At 38.8% G+C, this 11,901-nt stretch overlaps 1 protein-coding gene across 2 annotated transcripts in view; it reads left to right on the top strand.

The window, feature by feature from the left end:
* The first annotated feature begins 1,363 nt into the window (after positions 1-1,363).
* The window catches only part of phactr2 (phosphatase and actin regulator 2), a 44,049-nt gene continuing 33,511 nt past the window's right edge, over positions 1,364-11,901 (top strand). The window contains exon 1 of one of the 2 annotated variants that reach the window (XM_069144431.1): positions 1,364-1,499. In XM_069144431.1, coding sequence (XP_069000532.1) covers positions 1,364-1,499 — 136 coding nt within the window. Of the gene's footprint in view, positions 1,500-8,648; positions 8,759-11,901 lie in introns of those variants that run through there. The other variant, XM_069144433.1, reaches the window with a different exon arrangement.

Here is an 11,901-nt window from a genome sequence, read left to right as displayed (position 1 = left end):
CACTTTTATTTTATTTTAATCTTTTGCTTAAGGCAGTGTGACACACAAGGTGGACCATTTTTCCAAAAAAAATATCACCAGTTTTATTCTATTTAGGTCCAAACCAGCTGAAACTACCAGCCAGTAAATTCGGTGCCGCAGATGCTGTGTTACAAGCTGAGAAATATTATGTGAGGAGACTACAAGCACAAACCAGTGCACATTGTCAACGTGTTTAGTGTGGTGAGAGGCTACACGATGAACAAACTCAATTATGTTCAGTCTGGATCAGACCTGTGAGCTCTGGATGTCAACATCTGTTTCTTATTATAATCTGCTCCGTTAAAATGTATCAATAACACTGAATCTGCCTGATGTTTTTTTTAAATTCTAGTGCCACGGAAAAGGAGCTCAGAGTGAGAGCTCTTTAGTTTTATCACCTCTGAGTGTAACGCGTGAAACAAGCACTGGGAGTCAACATGGGTGGAAAGCAGAATATTCACACACAGTGGTAATTTAGCGACACCTAACGTTTCAAAGCTGCAGCCACTGAGGCCTGTCTATTTTTCCATGATGTTAGATTGATATTTGTAATTGCGTAACATCTATTTGGCAATCCACTTTCTTCATGCACACTTACCTCATTTTGTCTGTCGACAAGATCACATAATATTCAGTTTTCCACTGATTGTAAGAAAATAAGAACTATAGATTGTTTGTAAGTGGTTCTGGTCCTTATGTGCTTTGCAGGGTTTTATGTGTATGCTTTTTTTTTTTTTTTTTTTTTTTTTTTTTTTTTTTTTTTTAATTCAAGGCCTGGGATTCAAAGTAATTAAAACAGTTGATCTGAAATCCAGCATATTTTTAATGAAGATATGTGGAGCATATATTGTATGAAGATGTAAGATGTATTGAAAAAAAATTCATTTTGCACACAAACAAGATTAAAATTGCATGTGATGCATGTGAATGCAGTCAATACTAAACCTAACATACAAATTAATACCTGCACTATAAAAAAATAAAAAATTAAAGTTTATTCTGCAATTTATAATCTTAAAAATGAAAAGAACAGGTTTAGCTGTCAGTCAGATAATGGACTGCCTTTCACATTCACTCTTACTCAGATCCCATTTCAAACAGCCATTAGTCAACCTGTCTTTCAGAGGCGAATGGTTGTTAACAAAGACAGAAACACACACACACACACACACACACACACACACACACACACACACACCACACACTGTCTGCCTACTGCAGAGCTAAAGCTTGAAGAGGAAGAGGAGGAGGGGTGTTGAGGTTCATGTGAAGTTTCTTGTCCTCTCCTCACTGTGTATCTGAGAACTGTGTCTTGGCGGGGCTGAGAACAGAGAAGGTGACCATGGAAGAGGAGGAGGACACCTATCCAGCGCTGAAGACTTTCCCTCAGCTGTGGCCTCTCCCCAGGTTCCGCTCTCACAGTGACACCTCCGGATTTCGCTCCAGAGTGTTGTTCAGACTCCGGGGAGCCCTCTCAGGTAGGAGAAACCACACTGCTTCACCAAAAACTGGACACACACACAGGCCAGTCTATAGCAGATAGTTGTATAAGCCCCATCAAATGACGTTATGGCTGAATAAGAAAACAAAATCAACCCATCCACTGAATGAATGAATTCCTGCTACATATTGCAATATGGTGTGCCTCTGTCTATCATTACCTGTATAAAATGGTTTTGGTGTTGCAAGTAATACCAACTTCTTGTGACTAGATAGGATCTTCAAATGATTGATAAAGCAAAAGTGGCTTCCTGTCCTCTTACACAGGAAAAAACGTCCCCCTCTCTTACTTTAACTCCTGAACTCTTAATACTTAAAAAAAAAAAAAAGCAACAACAAAAAAAGTTCTTTATTGATTCCTTGCTTTCTTTTTTCCTGTCTTTGTTTCTTCATGCTGTATTTACAGTTCACATTTAGTAGTAAAGTTAAGAGCACAATGGTTAACTGAATTTACTGCTTTATTATGACACACCTCATTCATCAGTGGTGCACCCAGTTGTTTTTATAAATCATACAGTATAATTAGTTGAATGGAGATTACCTGTAATTAAGGTGTGACAAGTAATTTAAGGATAAGTACGCCAGCAACTGACAGATCCAAGTTGTACTCAAATTTGTATTATATTATGTGTCAATAATACTATGAATGTGCACCTTTATTGAAAGCGTAAAACAGTAGGGTCCAAGAGGAAGGGTGTTAAAATGACAGACCTCAGCCACGGTGTTAACCAACTTTGTGTCCTCAGAATCTTACTTAAATGTCATTGTCGCTGTGTTGTTCATGGCAGTCGAGCACTGACAAGTTTTTATATTGAGTCAGTGGTTAGAACCACTTCCTATCAGCCGTCTTCAGTGTTTCAGCCTTGAACCCATCCTGCAGCAGTGCTCTCTGCCCGACCCACACACTTACTTTAACATCTACTGCACGCATGAAGTTTAGTAACACACTTCTTTTCCACGAGGGCTGTGCTGTTAAGCAGTCTGATTAATCTGTTTTAACATTACAGTCATGCTAGAAGTTGCAGTTATTTTGTCCATCTTAAGTTGCCAAAGGAAGTGCTCTGTGCTCATGGTTAAGTTGTAATTACAGGAAATGATTGTAGTTGCAGTTAGCAAATTAGATCTCCACAGTTATGTATGTCTCCTGCCAGCTCAGAATTTAAGCTTCAGGGTTTTGTAATCTCTAAAAGCTTAACTTGAAAATTAAACAGTAGATGTACCTATTTTTTACATATTAGCATCCTCTCATTAAATCTTCAATTTGCTTTTGCTTCTTTTTTTTTTACATTAGTTTTACTTTTATATAGTAAAGACAGACATTTTTTATAATCAATTGGAGATTTATTCTTTATATTATAATGTTCAGTACATTGAGCAAATTTGCAAATTAAGCAGCAGAGGGTGCTGTTCTACTTTTATTTTATTTTTTTAACATAGATCCTTAAACAGTGTGCAGTTAAATTGCACCTCAGACACATAGTGATTTTCTATATTTCACCAGTCAAACTTTTTGTTGCCCGGTGCATTTTGTCTGAAACGATGTGAAATGATTAGAACTGACGAGACGATCTAAACTGCAAGTAACACAAATGTCTCTCAAATATCGCTAAAATCATCTCTAAAAATATTCTCTGAGTAACAGCTTTTGTTGTTGTTGTTGTTTTTAACTAGAAGGGATGAGGTTGACCATGTGGTACGGAAAATTGCCACTGTGGGTAATCTTAACCGAATCAATGGTTAAAGAGAGGGGTGTCTTTTTCACATACAATAAGGTGTTGTTGATTTTTTTACTCATAGACTTTTGGAAAATGCAGCCTACAGCCTCGAGAGTGAAGCATTAAAAAAAACACAAAGAAGGCAATTTTAGGTCAAAAAGAAGTCTTTGAATTGCCAGATGAGCATCAACAATCCATCCCAACTTCAATTGCTTATTCTTCATGTCAATGCTTGTCACTGTTGTAGAGGGCTTGATCTCGATTCACAGACACATCTTTGATCTTTTGGAAAGCTGGTAAAGGTCTTTGGTATATTTTAAAAGCAACTCTATAGCTTGTTTGACATTTGTATGCTTCTATTCCTGCCAATTGTAAGGTATAGTAGAAAATAAGAGCAACTGAAGTAAACCCTGTGAGATTTTTTTTTGTCAGCTAAACGATACTTAAGGTTCTTAGACATCCAAAACAAGAACATTATTGTTTACCTTTTAATGATTTTAATGTGTATAAGAATATCAGAATGTGCATTAATGTGTTTCTGCATGTGGATTTGTGCCCTCACTTGTGCACTTGTGTATGTGTTTGTGAAAAAAAAAAAAAAAATCCCTTTGGGTTAATGTGTAGGTTGAGATGGTCTTTGCTGTCCCTTGTAAATAGCATGCTGTCCTCCAGATGGGCGGTATATCGCTCTTGTAATTTGAGGGGGGATGAAGGGGAGGAAGAGATAAAATAGCAGGAGAGGATGAAAAAGAGAGGAGAGATATGGAAAGGAAGGCCAAGAGGCAAGCAGACAAGATATATTAAGACAAAAGAGAGCAATAATGGACAGAGCAAGGAGAGGGAAGCGAGTCAAAGAGTGGAAAGTAAACGAGACAGTTGGCTGGAGCGAAGGGAAAATTATGAAAACGGTGAAGAGAGGAGAGGAGGGGAGGCATAAGGGAATACAAGGATGAGATGATGAAGGAGAAGGAGAGGACAGAAGAAAAGAGGAGGACAACAGAGGAGTGTCAGCTTGCTGGTTGGCTCTGCTCCCCGAACATTGATTACATACCCTTTCAGTCTGCAGTAACCACTTGTTAAAATGTATTGTAATGCAGAGAGCAGCCCTTCCCCCTTCACTGCCCACACAGTCCTCTCTCAGCCATGCTGTGGCTTCTGCAACTGCTGCTGAAATACCAGGAAGTTATGGTTAAGGTTTGCATCAGTAACAAAAAGACCCTAACTGTAATTGTGTTGCAGTGTTCACATATTATCACCATCTCAAGTTGGAACTTCAGGAGTAAAATCACAAAATCAGTGGTGTAATTACTGCAGCACAGTTATAGATATATTTTGCAGATAAATAAACCTGAACTTGGGTCTGTGTGTCCGTCCCATTCTTGTGAAAGCAATATCGCAAGAACACATTAAGGAAATTGCTTCAAATTTGGCGCAAATGTCCACTTAAAGACTCATTAACTGAGTAGAATTTGATGGCCAAAGATCAAAGGTCACTCTGATCTCACAAAACACATTTGTGGCCGTTACTCAAGAATTTATAGTGATAATTAGGATGTCATTTCACACAAATGTCTAACAGGATAAAATGGTGAAGTAATGACACTTTATATCCAAAAGTTCAAAGGCTCTGTGATATCAAAATGCCCTGTAAAAGCAATTGTCTGGCTATTATTCAACACCATTACTCAGGAACAGAAGGAGAGATTGTAACCATATTTCACATTTGGTTGGTTACCGAGTTGATGACACTGATCTTTGATAACCACCTTCAAACTATACTGATTGTTTACATCAGGGGTCTCTGACCTTTTTTCCCTCTGAGAGCTACTTTGGTAAAATGAACGTGACACTGTAACATTTATTCATATAGCTGAGCTCCACCAAACCTTCTTTTATGTGAAGAACAACAAACCGATACTTAACAAACACATAGTCAACCAGCGGCTACTGGGTGGAGACCCCTGGTTTAGATGTTCTGTGCTGTCGGGTTAAAGATATGTGTGAAGTGTCCGACGTCAGACATGGATGAAAACGGGAACTTGACAAGTGGAGGGAGGATGTGGTGATTCTAGTTTCACAATGGGTGATTAGAGAAATTCAAAATGTGACATTGTATTGAGTTACAATAGTGGGTGAAACAAAACACACAGGTTAACAGAAGCTCTCTGTAGAGTCACAAATTCTGCAGTAGCAGGAGGTCGAGGTGGATGGACGGGACCATGAAACAGTGAATTTTAACATGGGAAACTGCTTATTTGGTTTCCGGTTTGTAACTGACAGTAAATGCTGGTTACTTCAGTCATTTCCTGATGTTTTAGGGACCTAATGTTGCCCTAAATCTAATTTAAAACCAAACCACTAAGCATCTCTAATCCTAAACAAGTCACATTTGTGTCTAAACCTAACCAAACCTTAGCTACAGTGGAGCCATATCAGCGTATTTGCTTTTCAGAGGTGATGTACAGTGTTGGAGGGCATTGGTTGAGAAAACAATCCTGTTTGTTGTTCTGAAGGGCAGTTGCAAACTTTTTCTGATGCTCAGTTTGGAGAACTCATTAGCCTGCTGTTGCTTCATTTTAAATATGCCTCACCACACGATTACACTGGTAGACAAACAATAGATAATTGAAATCCAATAATTACTCTGATTCCACAAAACATGTTTATTCTCATGAACAAACCTACATATTATTGCTTTTGAAAATGGACTTTCCCACTCTTGGCACACTCAGTCCCTGGTTATTTTTGGTCAAACTATACTGTATGTGCTGCTCTCACATTTAATGGTGAGAAAAGAAGTTAAGATTACATGTCGTTTTAAATACCAGTTGACCTTATGAGATACAGGCGTTTTTTTCGCCTTTTAGTTTCCTTTGCAATCGTGTGTGTGCCTGTGTGGGAGGGTGTTGTTGGAGCTGATGAGCCAGTTGTTGTTCTTCTCGCTTGTTGTGAGCCGTTTCATTGGACTACATCAAAACTCAAAGTCTCACTATCTCTATGTCTCTCCCCCTCCATCTGTCTATCAGTAACTGTGTGTGGTTACTTACTAAGCCTTTAACTCTTTTAACAGTCGTTGAAACGCCTAAGCAGCAAATTAACAGGATGTTAACATTACCTAGCGCAGCCTCTAATAACCCTGTGTACATACAATAAGTGTATGTTTGCACGTAACGGAAATTTAATAATAACTTGGTGGGTCAGTTTGAAAAAAAAAAAAAGCCTGCGGAGGAGAGAGACGTCAGTGCCAAAAATAACAGAGTCAAGATTTTATTTGAGGAAAACGTGAACATATATAATACAATAACAACAAGAGCAAAATACTGGAGGGTGTATAGCTGCTCTTATGTTGTCAATAACCTAATGGTTGTGTGGACATTATGTCTGTTCTCAGACCAGTTTACAATGTTTACATTGGCTTACACACACACACACACACACACACACACACACACACACACACACACACACACACACACACACACACACACACACACACACACGTTACTTTCAGTCCATCAGTGTATTTTATAATGTCTTTCTCCACTTTTTCTTTCTATAGGTTGAACTTTGATATCAAAAAAATTCTGATAAAGAACAGGAAATTAAAAATCAGTTTGATACTCACACAGACACACAAATATACTGTAGCTGTGTGTGTGTGTGTGTGTGTGTGTGTGTGTGTGTGTGTGTGTGTGTGTGTGTGTGTGTGTGTGTGTGTGTTTGTGTTTGTGTTTGTGTGTATCTAAAAGTCTAAAAGGGACATACAATTCCAGTCATGATTTGTCTGGCGCTATACAGCGAGCTGTGACGTCCAACATCACACCTTCACCAGCATACAGATGACATATTTACCACGTTGTTTGGCTCTTCACAACACTTAAGGGAGAAAATGACCATCTGTCTGCTTTTTGATTCCTCTCTGTCTCGTGTCTCTTTCAGAGTCTGTGTCTATTGATTTATTTGGTGTTGCGATTATTACTGATGCCATGGAAATAATCTGTGGGTTTAATATCTGTTGTTGTGATCAAGGTGCAGTCACTGCGATGCCATGGTCTTCAGGTGTGTTTTCAATTAGTAAGCAATAATATGTGTTACTTAGCAACAGCCAAGGTTAGAAAAATAGATATTACTTATTAGGAGCTAACACACAACTAATGTGACATTATGGGTCTGGTCAAAGCAAATGTAATTGACAGTGATTAAACAGCCCACCAGCTATCAGATCCTCTGATTGGTGCTTAATGGTGGTTGCATTGCTTTAAAACTAAACCCCGCCCACTATGATCCATGAGCTCCTCCCTCATGGATGCAAGAGGAAAAAGAAATGCAGAAATTTCTTGTTTGAAATCCTGGCAGAAAAAAATCCTGTCCCAGAAAGAAAACATGTATTATGTATTATCACAAAAACTTGAATTTAACTGTTTTCATTTCTGATTAAAAATGATGTCTAAGTCTCCTATATTTATATTTCAGTCATTTGTTCCAATAAAAATGTTAAACATTTTCTGGATCCTTCGTTTCAAATAGACAAGTTTACTGCTTTTTTGCGGTTTTATATGTAAATTCAACACATGTATTATTTCTTTTAAAACATGCCATTCAAATAATTCCCTTTCGTGTCTGAGAAATTGTGATGAGCATCGTGCAACATTTTTGACTAAAGCAATACATGAAAAGATAATCAACAGATTAATCGATAATGGAAATAATTAATGGTTGAATCCCTTGTTAAAATTAAATGAAATAAAGTAAAAAAAAAAAAAAATGCTTTTCTGGACTGTCACGTGGGGCTGATCACCTTTCGATTAAGAAATCACATTGTCACTGACATAATCGTACTCTAACCTACATGTCTTCTATCTACCATAGCATGTTGTTATGCAGTCAGGTCTGATCATATCAGCCTGGCCCCGAAGGTGACTGACAGCAATATAAATATAGAAGAGAAGTTCACCAAGGAAAAGTTAAAACACTAACCATGCAGTACATCTCTTGCTTATTAGATACACTCTCTATTATTTTTCCACTTTTTCTACCCTCATCTCCTCTCTTCTCCTCTCCTTATTTCCTACGTCACTGTGGGACTTCAGCACATGGAGGAGAGAGTAAAAAAAAAAAAAAAGGATGAAACTGGAGCCAGACTCAGTAGCCAGAAGAAAGAGGAAAAAAAATCTTGACAGGCAGGGAGATGGAGATCGACACAAGACGAGACTCAGATAGGGAGGGAGAACGAGGACCTGAGATGGAAACAAACATTAACTTTTAATGGTCTTTATTGGACAGAGGGAGGGAGCGAGAGAGAGAGAGAGAGAAAGGGTAGAGAGAGAGAGAGAGAGAGAGAGAGAGAGAGAGAGAGAGAGAGAAAGAGAGGGTAGAGAGAATAGGAGAAGAAGGGAGGCAGTGAGAAGGGAGGAGGGGAAGTTAATGGGGGGACGGAGGGAGGGAGGTTGTGTGTCGGGAAGAGGCAAGAATCATCGCACACTGCTGATAATATTCCCTGGGTCAAGTCATGGAACATGATGGTGAGTTACCTCCTTATATAATAAGCTGCACTTCCTCATGTATGTTTGTCTTGGTGAATGTGTCAAGCGTCTCGTTGACATTATGTGACAGAAGCCATGGAAGAAAAGAGATTGTTTCCACTTGTTCTTCTTCCTTTCACATACTGTCTCAGCTCCAGTTGTCACCTGTTAGCCAGTGACTGCTTTACAAAATCCTAAGTCTATGTTGCCTGAGTTGTGAACCAGCCTGCGTGCAGTTCCAGTGTGTAGTTTGAAGACAGCTCTTTTAAGGACCACTCAGCTTACAAATCAGAAAGGGGATCATACTGCATTAAATGTGCACATGACTCCGTGCTGGAGCGTCTGATTGTTTTGCAACATGATCTGTGGTGTAAGTGTCGGATCCATTGTTGTCAAAGATCCCTTGACTGGGTGGCAGTCATGCAGCCGGAGCAGGTTTTTCTGGTACTCCTTTGCCTTGTTTCATCATCTCAAATAAATCTGTGACATATCACAATATGTAATTTGTACATGTCCACCAGTTTAGAGATAAAAACAACTGTGTGCAATATTAATAAGATGCTAATGCTGCAAATGGAACATTTAAAACCATTAAGGTATGCTACATCTTCACTTAACCAGGCTTCTGGCGTGCTGCGAGAGCCAGATTTGCTGATGATCCTTTTGTTAAAGGATTCTTTGGCAATGCTTTTGAGGCAATGATGAGTGTGTGCTTAACTTTAAAAGGAGTTATTGGTTTTGTAAGTCTGCCCACAGTTGCATTATAGCATTAGAGTTTTTTATGTGACTAAGATTAAACCGCATCTTATCAATATTTCTACAGAAGATAGAAAACTTATTAAGACGAATAATTCCTGGGTGGTAGCCATCTTTGGTGTGTTAGACTAAATGACAATAGTCCGTCGGTGTATTAGTTGGTGTCACACTCAGCCAGAGGAGGCAGGCAGGCTATATCAGGCTCTTGTTATCTAATATAGTTTAATTACTGTTTGCAGAGGTTGTCATAACATGTCAGTGTTTAATAGGCAAAGCCCCTGCTGCAGTGTGTCAATAAAGAAAGACAGAAATTCAGGGCAGAGATGATCTTTCCACTTTATTATCATCTCAGGTAATCCTTTCAGAAAGAAACACCAGTCCTTCTTTGTGTGTGCTTTTGTCTGTTGGGCTGAATGGGCGCACAGCAAATTATTGCTGTTGTAAATTTGTGAAATGCCACTTTGCAAAGCAAAGCAGCACCTGTGAGCGTGCGCACATGCATGTGCATGTGTTGTGTGTGCATTTGCAGCGAACACTGTGGTCGCTCATAAGGCTAGTGTGTATTTTCACTGCCTGTTGTTAAACGTATATGTGTCACAGTGTGTTTTGGAGACAATGTAAATTGACCCTGAATATGCAAATTTCCACGTCTATATGAGTAAAGTAAATGACCACTGCAGTCGGCACTATAAGAAGACTTTCCAGTCTGTATATTAAGGACACTTTGGACAAATCAGACTTTAAATTGGTTGACGGACCATCAACCTGTGCACTCAGGGCTACTCAAGTTAAAAGGGAAGTCACTCCTCATCTCTCTTATGCCACAAATCTTGCTTTTCATTTTAATTTGTTTCTATTGCTTATTTCTCCTTAGTATCAAGTCTATTTGACCGTTTTGAATCTGTTTCATTAAGAGCAGCACTTTTTAAAAAAATGTGCTATATAAATATATATAACTTGACTTGACAAATGCAGCTGTGTTTGAGAGAGAGATGTATGATTTTCTCTCATACATGAATATTCAATTTGATAGTGACATTTGCTCTGGTAAAACAATATAATTCAAGATTGACAGTTCGATCTACTTGTCTGACGGGGGCTTAACGAACATGCTTGTATTTTGAAAGAGAACTATCCTCATGTTGCTCTGGTGATTCACTGAATGACTCACTATGGGAGAACACATGATATTGTTCTATCTTGGCTGTTAAATCTAAACTACCTTTTTCCATTTGCTGGTTTTATGGCACTTGTATCATAAAAACCTGGAATTAATGTGTCCGGTGAATACATCAAAACCTCATCTCAGACCTTTTGAGCCACACACTGGTAAAACAAACCTCTCCTCAGTCTGTCAGTAGAGCTGGACAGTGTCCAAAGCAACCATCATTAACCGGTGGCCGTCTACTTTAAAACAAACCACGCTGAGCCTAGAAAAGAGTAGTAAAGTCTTGGCTAACAACCACACAACACAACTGAGCAAACACAACTGACATGCTAAGGTTTTTGTAATAGACAGTGGCTCTCGGGTAAATCTGTGCCGATATGACCTCATATACTGTAGTTACAATAGGAAAGTGTAGAAAGATACGATAGCTGCTGTTTGTTTACTCTCTCCATTTGCTGTCCTCTTATGGCCTCATGTCACACACTTCCAAAACACAGTCACGCCTTGCTTTATGTGTTGTTGTTTCTACATTTTCCTGCAACTGCGGCCTTTTCAGTTTTTTTCGAAGACCCCACCAGGACAGTAGCAGTTTTTCCCTCCAGTTCAGTTTGTCGCCACCTCTGCCTCTTTTCCTCTCTCTCTCTCTCTCTCTCTCTCTCTCTCTCTCTCTCTCTCTCTCTCTCATAAGGTCTCTGACTGCCTGTCTGGCAGGATGTCAATTATTGATTTATACAGGCAACATTTTAGCAGTGATGGCGGCTCATGGGTTGTGCCAAACAGAATACAACAAACAGGGGATCAAGTTTCAGACAAGCTGGCAGGCAGATGGGAAGAGGAAGAGAAATGACAGTAACCATTACTGTGATGTTACATTATAAGACTGTACTGTTATTATTATCAGGTAAAAATGCTTTTAATGGGTGTGTATGGCCAAACAAGAAAAAAATAAACTTGTGTTTGTTAGAACTAGCACTGGCTAGATTCAGGTACTAAATACAAGTTTTCATTCCCTGTGTGGAGTGTGGCTCATGTGCAGGAACAGAATTGTCCAATATGAAATTACTTTTTTCATTTATTTATGATTTTTATTATCAGCACAGCCACAAGATTGCAATTTATTCTCAAAGCAATTTCATCCACACACAGGTGAGGAATAAATGTCAGTCTGCGATTTATATTTGGTGGCAACATTGCAAAAACACCAAGAAAGTCAGACTTA

This window comes from Embiotoca jacksoni, unplaced genomic scaffold (assembly GCF_022577435.1).
Source record: "Embiotoca jacksoni isolate LCO1_2020_lvr unplaced genomic scaffold, fEmbJac1.0.p SCAF_12, whole genome shotgun sequence".
In the NCBI taxonomy this organism is placed as follows: domain Eukaryota; kingdom Metazoa; phylum Chordata; class Actinopteri; family Embiotocidae; genus Embiotoca; species Embiotoca jacksoni.
This window is presented reverse-complemented; position numbering and strand designations above follow the sequence as displayed.